Genomic DNA, 18,286 nt, shown 5'->3' with positions numbered 1-18,286 from the left:
GCTGCTGCTCCAGTTTGTGGTGGGTGCTCTTGATTTGTTCTCTAACCTCTTCTACAGCCCTTCTCGTACAGTCCAGTGTTTGATAAGCTGGGTTGTTGTCAGGCAACTTATGACACAAATCCTCCATGTTTCTAATCCTCTTCTCACACAAAGTCAGAGGTTTGCGTTCCCTGAAGAAAGTCTGCAATTAAGAAAGAAAGAAATGCTGAAACTTGAGATGCCCCAGAGTGGTGATGATAGTGACATGAAGCAAGTTTATGTTTCTCTGACTCTTGGCCTAATCTGTCTTAAGTTTCTACAAAATCCGAGGCTCACTCTGTGCTCTTTGATCACCCGCTCACTGGTGCAGGTGCCAGACAGGGCTTGTATTTCTCTTTCCAGCTCTGCTCTGCAGTCTTGTAGGATCAGAGCCACTCGGCTTTGCTCAACTTTTACCTTCAGATGGAGCAGGTGAGGCGGTACCTTGCTCTGGATGTCCTGTGGAAGACACCGAGAATACAGAAAGTAAAGCATTCAATCTTATATCGTATCACCCCCAAAACCATCAGAGATATCCACTAAGAGTGACTGTAAATAAACACTGAGAGGATCAGATTTTAATCTAACTAGTACAGGTCAACTGGAAACAAGCTAAAGGGAGCTCTATCAAAACCAAAGCTTTCAGCTATGAGTCTCCAGAGATGTAGAGTAATTAGTAAGAGAGTTTTAGCTTGGTGACCCCTGACCTTCCAGTGCTTGTGCAGCCTGCGGACAGTTTCTTGCAGTCCCTGTTGTTCATCCTGTGGTAGGATATCAGTCAGCTCATCACATGCTTTCAAGAACACGCTCAGCACTCGTTGGTCCAATTGGCCAAAAAATTCCTGTGTATAAAAACACATGATGAGAGAGAATCCGTTTCAGTTCACATTAATTAATCGCTTTCGTTTGCAAAACTTAACAAAACACATTCAAGGAGGGTGTCTGGTCTGGCAACTGGAAATCTATGAGACTCAGCAGCAGGTATTTTAAACAAAACCGTTATTTATATAGACACAAAGTGGAAGCTGGGCAGAAAAACAGTGTAAAATGGTTTCTACTTGTACAGCATATCTGCCTTCAGCCTTTCCCATATAAATGACTTGGAGTATTGTGGCTCATGTTTCACTGTTGTGCTATACACTACACTGTTTGTGGTCAAGTGAAGATTTGTAAAGCTATAATACAGATTGAGAGACCAGTTTTCTTCTCTACACATTAGCTGTAAACAGGTATTTCCTCTGTTTACAGCAGAAGGTTACAGGTTTGATCTTACAGTGTGCTTCTTCAATAATTCCTCAGCATCGCCAGTCTCTGTCAAGCAGCCCTGAGCTTTCTTCAGCACTCTCTCCAGCTCTTGTCGGGATTCCTCAAACCTCCTCCTCAGGCAGTTGTTGGCCTCTTCCTGCCGTCTCCATTCCCCAACATCCTTCAGCAAAGCCTGAGAGGAGAGACAGTATGATAGCAGAAGTGACTGTTACTAATCTCTTTGGTGATATTGTGTAATTATATTATTTGTCTTACACTAAGCAAACGAATAATGAGACACATGAGTAAGTCTAATCTGTACTGTTGGCTCCTGGGTGTTTTTCTTGTAATCTCATTCATGTAATCACTGTTGTCACTAATGTGGTCTCTGTGTGGCAGACTGTGAACACTAACCTGTGCTGAGCCCTGTATTTCAGTCACTCTCTTCTGCAGCCGCAACAGGTCAAAGTTTCGCAGCACCTTACTGGTGGAGAGCACTCTCTGCAGCGTGTGGTGGTTCCTCTCAATCACTGACAAACACCGCTTACAGCTTTGCTGCTGATTTAACAAATCCTGAGGACATTGTGGAAACACAAATAGGTAAATGGCTTGATACGTAGTTCAACTCTTATTATATTCCCATTTCATCAATATTTTCTTGACAAAAAGATGATAGTGAAAACAGATTGCAGTGACAAGGAGGAACATTATTTTACTGACATGGGAATAGAAATAGGAGAGATGAAACAGATACACAAAGAGCAGATATGTTCTTTTATACCCCAAGCCTTGTTTTGGTAACTTTGGTCATCACTCTTTTTGATTATATTATTCTGATCGCCAGTTTCAGTTAAAAGTCAAATTAGTGACAAGACAATTTTCCTTTAACCAGTCAGTCATTTGATAACCATTTAAGTTCAGTCCTTGCATTATTATATCTGCCCTGCCACTTGTGTTTTTGCTGGTTCTGGACCTGTGAGTCTGGGTCTCTTGCAGCAGAAGCGATGTGGCTAGCCCGCTCCAGGGCTTGGTAAAAAGCAGTGATGTGTTTCTCCATCTCCTCCAACAGTGGCAGAAGGACATGACACTCCCTCACTAGGGAGGGACATCGTTCTCTCACCTGGAGACAAATAAAACAGGCTATTATACAGTGAGACAGGAAGTGACATTGGTGTTTGATTAGGATATTTATAAAGTCTTACCAAATGGCTAAGGTAAATGTGTTGCTTTCAAAGAAAAACTTGCAACAGATTTCATTCTACTTCTCATGTTTTGGACTTAAGTGATACCTACCTTACTCAGCTGACTTTTGGCTGTTGCCATAGTTGCCATGACCCCGGCAGCCTCATCTTGTGGCACATCCTTGGCAAGGAGCTGAGCACTGTGGGCAGCCAGTTTGTATTGTGTCTCCATGGCAACAACCTTTTGCTTAGTATTCTTAGATGAGACAAGAAGCAAAGAGTCATTTTACACATTCTTGAATTGAAAGCACTTTCATCAAAACTGCTTTTGGCAATAAAAAACTGTACATAGCTGTTATTTTGTCTGTGGCTCTGACGTCAAAACAGCAGTTACATAAAGGTTTTAGTAAACGAACATTAAGGAGCGAAAGTTCACTAGCAAGAAAAACAAGTGGAACGTGTTATGAAAAATATTTTCTCTGGTAATGTTTCTTGGGTAGCTGACCATTTTCAAATGCAACCCAGTTTGGGGTTGTTGTAAAGTAACAGGGACATGAAATGCTGACTGGACTCAGAAGGTACTAACTAAACAAAAGTGGAGTTCCAGTAAACTAGCCCGTAATTCTGGTGCTGTGATGCTTATAGAAAATATAATAGCAAAAATGTAACATTTTCAGCTAAATCAACAGAAATACCTGGAAATATGTATACAGAGTTGTACTTGTATTGCTGTGCTCTTCTGACCTTTATGTATAACCTAAGAGACAAACTAGCACTTTGCTTTCCTCACCTCCACATTGTGCAGAAAAGCCTTAACACTGTGGAAAGACACTTGAACAGGAGCATTGAGCTTGGCCTCTGCTGAGTCCAGCAGCTCTTTTAGGGCTGAAATAGCCTTCAGATGGTCCTTTCTCCACTTCTCCAACTCATCTGCATGGGCATACTGCAGGAAAACAAAGAAAATACAGAGTTTACAAATCATCTTATTAAAAAAGCTACCTCAGGCCTGAGTCAACTAGTACTGAACCAAAACCAAAATGTAAAGAAATCCTTTCCCGAAACTAGTTTTGTCCTGTCCTATATGGCAAATTATTACCATTTGACCCAATTCCACTTTTCATCTGACAAAGTATTTTTAGTTATGTTTTATTTACTTGTTTGACTTTGAGGAAAAGGTCTCTCCATCGTCCATTCAGAAGAAGTAGCTGCTGCTTGAGATCAAGTGACACAGTCTCATCGCATGTTTCAATGAGAAAATTCCCTGCATCATTCATGGCTGCATGCTGATCCATCCAGTGGCTTAGATTCCAGAAAAACCCCTGGAAAACAGACAGACTACTTAAAATGAAAGAAAGAAATAACAATACAAAGAAATTCAGGGAAACAACGAACAAAACAAAGAGAGAGTGTCAAAGAAAGAAACAAAGACAGCTAATCAAAAAAGAAACAAAGAAAGGGATTCAAAGAAAAGACAATAAAAAACTGGGGTAATTAGATGTCTAATCCTCGGTGGAGATGCCAGTCTGAGGTAACCATGGCAATGCGACAACTGGAATATCCTTGGTGGCTTGTTGTAAGTCAAAGAGATCGTTTGATACATAAGTGGAGACTGCTAATAGGATTCCAGTTATTAAATAAATCCACTTAAAACTGAGCTGATGTTGATTTGACTGCTACTACTCGGAACGCATCTGAATCCAACAAATACATGCATGAAAGGGGGGACTCTTAATCTGTGCGCAGGAAAAAAGTACATGGTGGGGTTTCCTACAACATAAAAGTCACTCTCCTACCTGTTTAGTGTTTTCTGGCTGGCTAAGGGCTTCCTCTGCATCCTCCAGCCAGGCCTGCAAGGAGGCTACTGTGGAGCTGTACCTCTCCCAGTTGGACAACACCTCCTCCAGCATGCTCCTCACACTGCGTACTTCCATGGACAGACTCCTCCACTGAGTCACCACTTCCCGCATGAACCTGCGCACTCCCATCTCACCCTCATCCACTAAAGGAGAGAAACATCAACTTTAACAATGAGAGGAACAGAAAAACTTCAAAAACACAACCGCTGTTAGGATCACTATTATCTCTGCTGATGTTACGATTGCTGCTAACAATAATAGTCATGCACAAAACTGTAGGCCGGAGTCATGATAGACATGCTGATCTTCAATATTAAAATAATGTTAATTTACTCATCAACTTTTATGGACTTTCTAGACAGTTAAGTGAGACTATGTACAGTACTTTTAAAAGAATAGCACATTCTCTCTTAAAAGTTTAATTCATAATCAATAAAGCTTTATTTACTTCAATGCATTTAGTGCAGCTACAGCTAAAGCTGTAACTGGTCTGGAATGACAAATATCTGACCCCAGAAACACACTACAAGTAGATGTATTACATCTTTGCTTGTGTGTTTCATATTAATGTTATGTATCTCTCCAATGTTATAATTATACCACAAAGTATTGTCAGTGTGATACTGATAAATTAATCTACCAAATATCCAAGAGACAATAATTAGTTAGTACTATGCTTTTATATGGCAGATAAATTGTACATTCTCCAGCTATAACCTCAAACATCCAAATAATTTCTCATTCAGCCAATCAGAGCCCAGGGTGCCAACTACCAGCAGGGCTCATGTATGTGTAGTGGTGGTCGGGGCCACTTCTTCTGTGGGGTTGACCAATCAAGCCTCAGATATCCCGATTTCAGGCCACATGTCTCTGCTCTGCATACCCTAAAGCAGCACAACCCTGAAACTTAATGAAGCCAAGAAGCTAGTTCGGTTTGTGCCCAGAGACCTGCAGAAGTGAAGCAGCCCCTAACTAGTAAATGGGGTCATATTCCCCACAGAGAGCTGAGAGTGGAGGAACCTCATTTAGCTGTAGCCTGCAGACTCTCTGCTTCTACCTAGCTGGAAAACCAGATGGGGGCAGACTGAGCTTCTGGACAAGAAGGTCTTACTGGTTACCAAGTTGTTGGAAGAGGAAAATAAATGTCGAGCGATTGAAAGATTATAAGAACATACACTACCTGTCAAAACATGCTTTCCATTAAACTGAATGGTAAAGTATGTCCGAACTTGTATGTGTGTGTGTGAGTGAATATATACAGAAGAAATGCTGTCTAAGCAAAACAGGAATACATTTGTAAATATAAACACATACTGTACATTCCCAATCTGAGAAGGTATGTTGTATATATATTAAAGAGTAGAAGGTCTATTAATGTGTTAACCATTAATGATGGTGATTCTGTAAACTAAATGCTATATAAATCAGTCTTTAACAACTCACCTGAGCTGTCAGCATCGACATAGGCCTCAGCAGACTGTTTCAGGGACTGGAACAATACCTCGTAATTTTCAAAAAAATGCTGCTTCTCTACAAATGACTGATGAAAACAGAAGTGAATAAGGAAATGTTATAACAAATAAAGTGACAATGATGACAGCAACATCATAATGGATACCCAGCAATAAAACTAACAATCACATACTATGTTGCAAGAATTATTTTTAGAGCATTATGAGTTAAACCCAAACATCCTTTAAATTCTTTAAACTCTGCGCAGAAACCCTGAAGAGAACGTTAACATTTCACTACATCACATACAAGTGAATCAGTATCTGAGCTTACAACATAGTTGTGGAGCATCAGTTCCACAGACTCTTGTCGGCCATATTTGATGATCCAGGATTTAAGCTTGGACTCGGCAAGAATGAGGAAAGCTTGCATGTGGTGTTTGTTCTCCAAGAATTCCATTTTAGCCAAGTGGATGCTAGAAGATGTAGAGACAAAGTTCATCCTAAAACAGACAAAGTTCACAAAAGATATTGGGCCTACAGCTCAGCTTTGCTTGGAATCATACCAAGTGAGGTAGTTAAGATCATTTTTTCAGATTTCCAGGAGTGATTAGCAGGTGTCTTTATTACCTCTCAGCCATATCTTGGAGCTGGTCTGGGGGAACAGGGACTCCATCAACACTTCTGTCCTTATGAATCCCCTGAAGGACCTGCTGGTGTCTCTCAAGGCATTTTAGCACTTCCTGTACAATGTAAAGATACACAGTAAATTAGTGCTAAAACATGCAAATATAAATATTACAGTAAGTTATGACCAGTATAGCAAGCACCTTTATGGGCATTTGTACTGTTTGTTAAGTACTTGTTCACTCTAGCTGTCCTGTGTTTTATCTGCAAGGTGACTCTCCTGTCTATGGCTCCATACTAACCTTGTGCTGCTCCAGAGCTCTGTGGACAGCGTTAGCTGTCATATCATGTGCCTGATGGATGATGACCTCTTGCCGTAGGGCTCCTTCAGCCTCATGCAGCCATGCCCCCACCATGTCCAGGGGAGCTGGGAGAGACTTGTCCAACTGCAGATGCCAGTCCAGGAACTGACAGATAGAAAACCATGAGACCAACAGATAAACACTATGAGCAATTTATGATTGCCTAGCTTAATAGATGGCACAGAAATTGCCTTTGGCAGATTAAAGGTAAAAATACATGAATTACTCATAAGGTAATCATATTCTGGAAATAAACAGAGTGTAAAGGACATTTGATGTATTGCTTATGCTTCATCAATCTGTGTCAGCTCAATCTTTGAGAGACTGGAAGTTGCTGGTGCCTCCTGCTTCTCTCACCCTGTTGAAGACCCTTTCCCAGGCCTGTTTGACCAGAGCCTGATCCACAGTCAGCATCCCGTCCTTCTGAGTGGGGTGTAAAACTTCCTCCACCTGCTTCCTCCTCATTTCCAGCTGGACACGCAGACTTTTGAACAACTGAAAATACATAAATAAATAAATGAAAATTAGTTCAGAAAACATGTCCAAAAATACTAAAGTTTCTGTACAGAGACATCAGTAAAAGATCTCTTAGGGGGGTTACACCCTCTTCCCACTGGTATCTAATTAGATGCTCATAAAGACCGTGGCTGATTGCCTCTGAATACTGTTCCTCCTCCTGGCTTCAGATTCCCACTCTTCTGAATAATGTGCAAAGAAAATGTGGATAGCACACATGCTGCTGAATATGGAATGTATCCCGAGGCTTGGTGGAATAAGCCAGATTGACTGAAAATATGACGGCTGCTGTCTGATCCCCACAGTGTAATGCCCATGATTAAGCTAATAATAGGAGCGTTTGTGCCCAATGTGCCCAGTTTGAACTGCACACACCTAGACACACACACACACACACACACACTAACCTGGTACTGTTGAGCGAGACTGCCCTCGGTCTCCTGAGCCTGTACAGCATCTCTCTCCAGCTGATCGAGCCATATTCTGAGCTCCCTCAGGCTCTTTCGCTGCTCTCTCTAGGAGGTTGTGATGGTGGGATGGAAGGGTGAATGATGTGAGGAGGGATGGACAAAGAAATTGGAAAGTGCAAAGGGGAAATGAAAAACAAATATAGTGAACCAAGGTGTAAGAGAAAAGGGAAAGAAATAAGATGGCGAGAGAAAGTGATTAAACATAGTGATATTTGAGGGATTGATGAGAGGATGAAGGAAGAAAGAGGATGAAAGGGAGGCAGAGCATGTTAACATGTGTTTACCTAATCCTCTGTGTCTCCCTGCAGGACAAAATGTCAAAAACCCACCGCTGCCAGAAACACTCAGCTTTAACAGCATACTTTGCCTAAGACCTGCTACAAATATTTCATTGGATTTTAAGTAACCATGACGATAATACTACGCAACTCAGAAGCTTGTGTGATAGTCTTTTCAACTTGAGTGGTTAACTCTCAATTTATTCGTTTAATCACTTCAAGCTGCCGCCCGAAGGAAGCCCAAACTTTACTCTTTATGACAATTTAAGACATTAAAGTAGATTAAGCTAATTCTAAAGGGGAGCAGTTTATAATCTGGCACACTGTATTTACCACAGTGCAAATGTTTTGATAACCAGTGTTTATTTTATGAAATGGCACTTCTATTTTCACATGAAAAGACAAGGGTTAAATGACCTTCATTCAGTGAAAAGAATATTCAGGACAAACATTAGCATGTTAGCAAGAGCCGTAAACAAAGCAGGTGTGAAACACAACAACCACAAAAGCCTAATCTGTGTTGTAACACAACAAAAAGCAAGTGGTAAGTGCAGCTTTACAGCACATCACAGCTCATGTCACTGTTAACCTTAAAAACAGGCAACCTCTATTCACAAGCTTTCCATCAAATGGGCTGTATCAGTGCACACCGCCAGTGCCAGAGGCTTTCATTGTCATGCTAATGGAAGAAGCAGCCAAAGCACTAGGTGGGAACGTTAATAAATGGTAATATCACATCCCATTATACTGGACTTCCTTTTGTTATCATGCCTCAGGAACCCTGCGGCAGGAATATCACGTCAGATAAAATATAGAGTCAGAATTAGCATATAGGCTCTATTTTGACAAGGAAAAAGCTATGCCTAATCTCACCCATACACTGTACAGTCGACAGTGATATAATAATTCTGTAAGTAAGTAAAATAAGCATTAATCACATTTATATGAAAACCATGAATGTGCATTCACACTAATTGAATTGGGCTGTGCAAAATGATGCAAAATCTGCCTTTGGGACCTTAGATTTCTATATAACCTACCTCCAACATTTCCTCTATATCACGAGGAGCAAGACCACACTGTAGAACAGAGGCCAGCACAACAAGCACAGGAAAGCAGACGCCACACAAAACACCAGAAAGAGAGAGACAAGGAGACAAACCAAGACAGAGATGTACATAAAACAGGCAAAATCTGACCGGTCTGAGTCACATGACAAGAGAAATTTCTGTTTGTTTTAATCTACTTTGAGTAGCAGACAGGGAGCATCAAGACATTTGAGAAAGCATTAAGAACGTCACTTTGCTTTAATTGCTTTGACTTTTATTGCATTGGACCATGAAGGAAAAGTCATAAACAATATTCAGAAATACTCCGCCGTTCACACTTCACTTCAATACTGACTAAACAGACAAAATGTCATTTATACATATATCATGGCTAACATCTGACACACTAACATTTGAAGAAAAAGATAAAACACATAGGATGCAGAAAGAGAGAAGACAATGAATATCCAGACTGTGACAAATCTGACAGCTGGTTACCTCTTCTTCTGGCTGGCTGTCTGCATCGCTCTGCTTTCGGGCAGGATGATGCTTCAGGAACTGGGCTACGTATGTCATAACAGATTTCTCGTCTGGTTTGTCTACATCAACATCTGAGAAGAGAACCAAGTGAATATAATCAGAAGTTAAATCAAAATTAAGGCTGGCTTATAACTCATTAACAGTTTCTCTCCAATAACTGGCACTGACATGAACATCTTTGATGGGCATATTTATTGAGGAACAGACACAAATGGCGCCTTAAGTCCAACCGTGTCCAAGTTTTGTTTGAAGGTTCCACCATGCCAAATCTCATGGCCTAATGGACCTTAATTACACTGATTTCAAGCCTGATTTGTCAGCGTTCATTCTGAAGGGCAGGCGTGAAGGGGCACAGATGGAAATTTGGCAGTGACACTGAGTGCACATCTGATGCTTATAGTATTTCTACATTCCAAAAAATGCCCCATATGATGAAAAACTAGCCATTCAAATTAGATGTTGGGTATGTTATTTCACATAATTTCAGTGAGTAACACAAAAATCACTTTGTTTTTTCAATTAAAGCTCATTCAGCTTACAGTTTTGATCAACGTAACAAAAAAGTCTCTAGGAAATGCCGTTTACCTTCTGGGTCAAGAAGCTGTGGAATGCCTAACTGAGTCTCAGCCAGTATAAAGGCTTCCTGCAGGTTTTCACGGTTGGGTCTTCGGCATACACGCTCCATGTCAACAAGATTGGGCCGGAGGGCATTGATAACTGCAAAGAATGCTAAACCGGTGCGCCAACTGGGACCAAAGTCCTTAACCTCGATCCCCAGACATCTAGAAAAGACGGGAAGGTCACAGCAAACTAAAACATAAGATACAGTACTAAAGCTTAGAGAGATGGAAAAGGATGTGATTCTCACATTACATCATAGAGATGATATATTATATTAGAAAACACTACATTTAACATATCTGTGGTTGCAGATACACTTGACTATTACAGGAGTCATCATACTTGGTGGCTGTCTGTTGAACCCATCTCAGTAATGCTTTTCTGGCCCCGCCCTGCAGAGGTGGAAGGGGTTTCCTTTTGACAGGTGGACTGGTGGCCTCAGTGCTGCTGGTGGAGCTGTCCAGTGATGAAGTGCTGCTGGTCAAGGCCTGGAGTGCTGGCAGGCTGCTGGTTAGCTCCTCAATCTGTAAGGAACATGACACTGGGAGAAGTCAAGCCACCTTACCTACTTTATTTACTAATATTTAGTCAGGAATTATTTATTGAAGATTTGTTCACTGATAATAACAGGATAGTGACTAAGAAGAATGCTGCACTACAATGTGTGACATAAAGATATGTGGATATATGGGACAATCACAAAATGTATTATTAGACTTCAACCTAGCCAGCTTGTCAGTTGTCTGCTTCTATGCACAGGTAATCTCCTTCTCAGTGTTTTTTTTTTTACTGCTAGTAAAACAGCTCAGCAAATCCATAAACATCACATCGAAATAATACATCAATATCAGTCACTAAGTGAATAAGTACATTTTCCAAAGCTGTACATTTCCTTTATTTAATATCCTTATATTTGCTGGGTTAGCAGAAACTCACATATGCTGATATTACTAAGAGGCTGTGGTATTGTGATTGGGTTCCCGTTGATCTGTGCCCATCTGAAATGCCTCAGGTAATAACCTTTCATTGTGGATGCTTTAAAAGATTGATCTTCTCTTCTTAAACTGCTCCTTAGATCAAACTGCTGAGATTTTTGCTAGCTAGAAGAACTACTATTTAAGCCTTCTGCTTTTCTAATAACTACTGCCAGTTTACAAGACTGATATATCTTTTGGCTTTAAAACTTGTCTGAGGACGTTCTATTAATGTGGCTGTCATCTTCGTTGTCAATGTGAAGTTATAGTAGTGTGGCTCAAGTGGTTATTTGTTTATATCAGTGACTATAATGTACTTAGAAAAAATGTACTCTTTGTTTTGCTTCATTGGTTCAAGAATTAAACATACTGAAATATGTACAAATCAATTTAATAATCTGATTAGTGGTACTTTTATAAATTAACTGATGGCGTTACCTGAAAATAGAGGATGATGGTCCACACCAATCCCAGTACAATTGATGGCCGTCCATCAACAATGTCTGTGGAGTTGATGTTCACTAGCTTGATCTGTGTCAAAACACAACATCCATTAATTCAATACTTCATTTATCCACCTACACTATATACCCTCAGCGCAACTGGATGAAGATAATCATGACCCTATCTATCCTGTAGTCTTTACAAACCAGTGCAGTAATGGTATGAATACTGAGCGGAGATCCTCTGTAGGCTGACTGGAGGGCAGATAAGGAGAGGAGAAGCAAGAGAAGGGAAAGGGAGAGAGAGGGAGAGTTTAGAAGCACTCTAGATGTATGTGATTGAAGGGGGACACCTCATTGATTGTGAGATGGCGGATAGGGTAGCATGAGGTGAAATAACTCGAGTGGCTGGCTGAGAAGAGAGATATATCACCACTATGCAGGCAACAGGGATTATATCCAACAGAGATCCACTGGCAGCAAGAATGATACAGAAAGAGAGAGAAAGAGACGTGCAATAACTTGACCTGATGAAGCTTTCTATTTTATCACATAGGGGGACATATTACTGAAGTGCTGTGGCACAACAGGTCATCATATGGTAATGCATGCCACTCTGCAAGCATGAAGAAAGAGTCTGGGGCAGGCGAGGGCAGCGGGGTGCGGGGGGGGAGTGTGGGATAGTGGCTGATAAAAAAAATAATAATAATACAATAATACCACATGTATTCATATTAGAAAACACAGCAGGTTATCCTGGTGACTAAACATAGCAGTGTGAGCCTGAAGCATGCAAAACAAACACAGGGCATAGCTGTGCTGATACCAACAATGTGTTTAAACAGACATTAGTTAACTCACAAAAAGCTAAACACAAGACAATTCTGATGACAAGTCAGTTGATTAAATGACTTATCAAGCAACGTGCTGACCATTCACTGGTCCTCCTACATTCATGTTTGTTTGACATAATCTAAAATGAATATCTTTGGGATTTGGGCTGTTAGACGAAACAATCTGAAGACATCACCTTTACATTTTACAGCCTTGAAAATGATGAAATGATGATGAAAGTTACTGTTAGATACTGCCCAAGATGACATTATACTGAATGATTTGAAACTCCTAGTTAATTACACACACTATATTATAATGTAAAACACTTTACAATTATATTTATGAAATGGTAAACATCATCATGCCACTGCACACCTAATATCTTCTATGGAAATTACACGAGAAAAACAGAGCATAAAGCGACTGGGTCTCTGAAGCAAAATATAAACATAATCTAAACATACACAGAGAACATTTACATTTAATTTTGTACACAATTGGATTTACACAGTCACACACGCATAGCCATATACAGCAGAGTGCCCAGTGACATCTCATTTCCTGACTGCAGATTACTGATGTAGGGTTTATGGTTTGAACCCTGTCACACTTGAGGAAGACAAATCAGTGTCCCTGCAGACACCAACTCATACTTATGTACGTATTTATGTATATCCAAAAGGAAAAGCTGACAGAGAGGTAGTTGATGTAGTTAGATGCTATTTTCAAAACCACATTAAGCATTTTTGAATGTAATCGTGATCATGTTGTTAAATGTAAAGTGAAGACAACTGATGGGAGGAAAACAAAGCATACTATTATAAAGTGCAGGAGTGCATGGATCATGATGGATCAGCTGAACTAATACAGTCATTTATAGGCAGCTGGACAAAGAAATGACTTATATTTAGATAAAGATCAAATGTCAACAACAACAGCAAAGAATATATCAAAACCTGTGTCTGAATTCCTGATTTTATGTCATTCATTTATTCAATAAAATCTTGGAAAACTGAGCGCTTTAGTATCAGAATAGTTGACAGATGTGGGAAGGTGGAGAGAATGAGAGGCGGGGAGGAAGGGGAAACAGGTCACAGAAGGTCAGGCTTCAGTGTTTGCACCCAGGAGGCGGCAGCTGGGCAGGGAGAGCAGCAGGAGAAGTAAAATACAGGAAAACAAAACATGAAAAGAAGGCACTGAACTCTTACCTTCCTACCCTCAAGGAAGTTGAGAGCTGTGCCGATGTTGGCTACCCAGTGGATCCTCTTTAGCTTCTTACCCTGCTCACATGGCTGGAAGGAAAATGGAGAACAATGGAGATGGACAGAAAGAAGGGGAGTGGAAGAAATAGATAGTATGGATAAAATAAACCTGTGTTATTGAAAAGAAGATTGTTTTGGATGGTACAACTTGTAAGTATTAAATATAGCACATAAATGGAGATTTAAGGCACACCAAGCACACTAAAGACACTTATCAGTAAATAAAATACATTTAAAAAATGAATGAGACAGTGAAACAAAGATTAAGACAGATTCAGGAATAGAATAAAAAGTGCTCCACACAGAGCTGTGTTTGACTTCAAACAGCCAGATCAATAGGACATAGCTTAGACCTTGGGCAATATTGGCGAGGTGTGTTTGTGTTGTGTGTGTTTATGTGGAATCTGGTCTGCCCTTGTTAATCTAGACTTTCCTATTCAATTCAAACATCCTAATGAAAGCTAATCAATAAGAATTTCCATGTAATGGTGGGCTGCTTCACATGCAGAACAATAGGTCTGTAGCTCTTCGCTGATTTGCCAAAAACACTTATACAGTGGCGGCAGCATTGACAGTTCATATATTATAATCAAAAATGAATTTGCTGTATCAGCTCAAAGTGGTCAAATCAAAACTTCCTTGCTTTGTCCAGCTGTGGCCAAATCACATGCTGCAGGAATGATCTCGAGACTCACCAGTTTCTGTCCAGAGAGCACTTCCAGCAGGGCCAGCAGCATCACACCATCCTTGATGTCCTCAAAAAGGTCCATCACCACCAGAGGTGGGACACGCTATGGGATAAAACAAATATACCCATGGGTCTTCTTTGTATTTTTTTATTTATCCTTTTGTTAAAAAATAAAAAGTAAAGCAAGCACAAATGGAAATAATGTAAAGACTAGTAACACACTGAGCAAGGGTAAAATTCACTTTTGGCTTTTGACATCTGAAGATGGAGAGCCTTTGAGTTTAGAGACATTTCAAAACTTTGCAACTCTTCTTGAAAGAAACCTAATGATATTCATAAATAAATGCTGGAAGTTTCACTTTAGCAAAGTACATACAGAGATTCACAGTTTACATAAACATTACATGCCATAAACTCAAAACAAAGCTTCCTCCATTTTCCTGAAATGCAAAGACCCAGGATTTCAGTCTTAGTAGCTCTTGCAATGTACATGAAACTGTGAGGCAAGTGTTTTCCCTGCACATTATCCTACACCAAGTAGTGGAGTGCATAAAGAAACCACAATACAATAAACACTGTATATTACACTCTTAGAACATTAATAAAGGAAATTCTTGTTTAAAAAAAAAAACTTAAGCCCCCCTAGTGACAGCTAGAGTCTGCCATAAGCAGAGGCTCAGCAGGCTCTAAGCAGGGTCTTCAAATCCTAAAATATGCTGATGATTTCAAAAACCGCCCTCCTCACTGACTTCCTCTCTGACCTGACACAGACTTCCAGACTTGGAAAATCCACATATCTCTTTTTCTTGCTGACACCACATCAAGGATTTCTCTTAAAGCACAGTCACATGCTGGGGCTGAGGAGAAGTTTACAAAGGGGAAAACATTCACAGGGAGATTAGCGGCAACAGGAGTGAGGGAGAAAGAGAGAGTAAAGGCGAAAGCTGAGATGTGTTCAAGAATGTGTCTGTGTGATCATGTGCAAGCGGAGTATGTGTGTGGTAAGAGGGAAAGAAAAATCCGCAATCCGCAGCATAGTGGATATGCAAGAGGGGTATATCTGAGTGGCAGTGGAAAAGATGATAGAAGGCAGAGAGAGGGGACACTAACCTCATGCCTTTCAAAATTAATTAGCAAATACAGTAGCTCTTCTGGCTAATTCCTCTTCTAATGTCATTTCATGGGTTTGGATATTAGTATATTCAGACAGCACTTGTGCCCTAGTCATCAAGTGACAGAAGAAGCACTTACAAAGGGATAAATTATGCCACAAGCTAATTGAAGTTAAATTTACCTATTTGTTCATTATAATCCAAAAGCTAATGAGGAAATTTCTGACTAATTACAAAATAAGAAAGTAGTATCCATTTCCTCTACTCAGGCACATGAGCTAAAAATAAATAAATAAATGAAGGACTTAATGAGCTAATTACATACGAGTGTCTGGGACATAATTTATTGTGAGCAGAGGAGTTTCAGCATGAGTGTCTGTACTCTGGTGTTATTCCCCTGGTGCAATTAACTCAGTGGATCAACAGCATGAAAGACGGAGAGAGGGGCAGAAACAAAGAAGAATGAAGGGTTTCATTTTGAACTGCAATACATCCAGTTTGATCAATTTGATGGTAACACTACTCTGAAAGGACAATTTGAACATAAAAGCAATAACGTAGCATTAACTTTTATTATTACAGTCCAGTTATACCCGGACAAAATCCCACATAAACTTAAGGCACACGATACATTTCTGTTTAAAATACATTTTGAATGCAAGCAAGAAAGATGGAATGGCTGCAATCGATAAGATGAGACTGTAAGACCACGTTCCTGGTGAAGGCACATACCATATACCACAATGTGCTGGGTTTGAATTTAGTGTGCATGGAGTATGTCATCCACTCAATCTTCCACCACCACCAAAAAAAAAAAAAAAAAAAAACTGGCCACCCCCCCAATCTCCCCCCCCCCCCAAAAAAAAAAAAAAAAAAACACTGAAAGAGGAGTGGGGAGCTTCAGTTTACTGCTGCTGTAATCTCTAAGAACACTTGGTTCACTGATTACTGTGCTAAAGCTATTTGCCTGGAAAATGCCTGAGATGAGGAGACCTCTGCCGCCCACGCCGGCCACGCCGTAATTACTTTTAACCTTCTCAGAAAGGATTTGTCAAAATGGAAACTTGGGGTCTGCTCACTGAATCCTCCCTCCCACTTGTCACTCCACTGGAGGATGCAACTCCAAAGCTTGCTACTTACCACCAAAAATGTATCTTTCAGCAGTACTGTAACACAATATATGAGTAATTGCAGAGTCTAGGCAACATCACCTTCTATTTACTGTAAATGAAAGAAACCTGCAAAAGGTACTGATATGCTGTTCCCTTATAGCTTATACCTTTGGTCCAAAACTGGTGACTTAATCTGGTGAACTACTCTGAGTAATTAGAATCATTAATCTTCTGTATAAATTACCAGCTCCAGTACCTCCTCCCTCATAGAAACTCTATGTCAGAGCTCATAAGACTTCTTTTGTTATACCTGTAGAGTGGAAAAGTAAGGGGGAAGGGAGAGATAGTGAAAGGAAGCCCCCAATCTATGTCTCACCTCACCTAACGATTAATCACATACCTTTAGGTGTTGAATTAAAGACCTGTGATAACTGGAGTGGCCTAATCATCTGCATAGCCAAAGGCATTACCTATTCCTCTGAGAGCAGAGCTCAAACCAACTGTTAAAGCTCATTCCCTCTCTCTATCCTTCTCACGCAATATTTTGTCCTAATATGTCTCTTTAAATGGTTCTTTGTATTTATAGATGAGATGAGGCCATAAGATGCCATTTTATCTCTACCAGACTACAGAATGGCATCTTCAAAAAACACATCCTTATTACAAAAGCTCCTCTGCACCAGGTGAGGTGACTTCTTCCCCCTACTCATCACAAAGCTCTCTGCCCTAATGATCAAGACATTTCTGAAGACAAATATAGGCCAATCAGTGTCACTATGGCAACGTCAGGCATCAGGTGAAAAGGTAAGCAGTTTCATGAAAGGTAGGAGGGAGGAGAGCAAATAATTTGATCAAATAGGTAGAGGGAGAATTGTTGGGAACAAACATAGTTATCTTTTCTAATGGAACTGTGATAGTATCACTAATCTACTGATTCACTGAATCTGTTAATTAAAGGGAATTAAATGAAACTTCCAGGATCTTTGTCAAACCAGTTGTTTTTGCTGCATCAGCTGGGCTTCAGCTTAAGGAATTCTGCATTCTCAACTAAGTTAAAATAATTAGAGTTCGATAAAAAGATTGATGCTCATGTGCTCAGTAAAAATGACAGTAAGAAACAGCCGATTAGCTTAGTTTGGCATAAACACTCAAAACCAAAGAAACTGTTATCCTGGCTCTGTCCAAAACTAACAAAATCCACTTACCACTTACTTTTAAAGATCACTAGTTAACATAATTTATGTAACCTGTCAGCTCTACTCTGTTGTGACAAAATGACTTCATAAATTAACTATGCATAACTATCCGTTGTTCTACTGGGGGACTTCAACGCCCATGTGGGCAGCGACAGTGACACCTGGAGGGGCGTGATTGGGAGGAACGCCCCCCCCGATCTGAACCCGAGTGGTGTTTTGTTATTGGACTTCTGTGCTAGCCACAGTTTGTCCATAACGAACACCATGTTCAAGCATAAGGGTGTCCATCAGTGCACATGGCACCAGGACACCCTAGGCCGGAGGTCGATGATCGACTTTGTGGTTGTTTCATCTGACCTCCGGCCGTATGTCTTGGACACGCGGGTGAAGAGAGGGACGGAGCTGTCAACTGATCGCCACCTGGGGGTGAGCTGGATCCGATGGCGGG

General features: G+C 40.4%; 1 protein-coding gene across 1 annotated transcript in view; it reads right to left on the bottom strand.

The window, feature by feature from the left end:
* Positions 1–18,286, bottom strand: part of syne1a (spectrin repeat containing, nuclear envelope 1a) — a 120,823-nt gene that overhangs the window by 96,981 nt on the left and 5,556 nt on the right. The window contains 23 exon segments of the mRNA XM_020587870.1: positions 3–181; positions 316–477; positions 726–860; positions 1,292–1,456; positions 1,678–1,836; positions 2,207–2,383; positions 2,557–2,700; positions 3,235–3,387; positions 3,599–3,763; positions 4,238–4,443; positions 5,744–5,840; positions 6,086–6,254; positions 6,382–6,494; positions 6,681–6,845; positions 7,098–7,235; positions 7,664–7,771; positions 9,045–9,083; positions 9,552–9,664; positions 10,179–10,375; positions 10,557–10,738; positions 11,627–11,719; positions 13,677–13,760; positions 14,426–14,521. Coding sequence (XP_020443526.1) covers positions 3–181; positions 316–477; positions 726–860; positions 1,292–1,456; positions 1,678–1,836; positions 2,207–2,383; positions 2,557–2,700; positions 3,235–3,387; positions 3,599–3,763; positions 4,238–4,443; positions 5,744–5,840; positions 6,086–6,254; positions 6,382–6,494; positions 6,681–6,845; positions 7,098–7,235; positions 7,664–7,771; positions 9,045–9,083; positions 9,552–9,664; positions 10,179–10,375; positions 10,557–10,738; positions 11,627–11,719; positions 13,677–13,760; positions 14,426–14,521 — 3,239 coding nt within the window.

The sequence above is a fragment of the Monopterus albus genome, unplaced genomic scaffold (genome assembly GCF_001952655.1).
Source record: "Monopterus albus unplaced genomic scaffold, M_albus_1.0 scaffold9.1, whole genome shotgun sequence".
NCBI lineage: Eukaryota > Metazoa > Chordata > Actinopteri > Synbranchiformes > Synbranchidae > Monopterus > Monopterus albus.
This window is presented reverse-complemented; position numbering and strand designations above follow the sequence as displayed.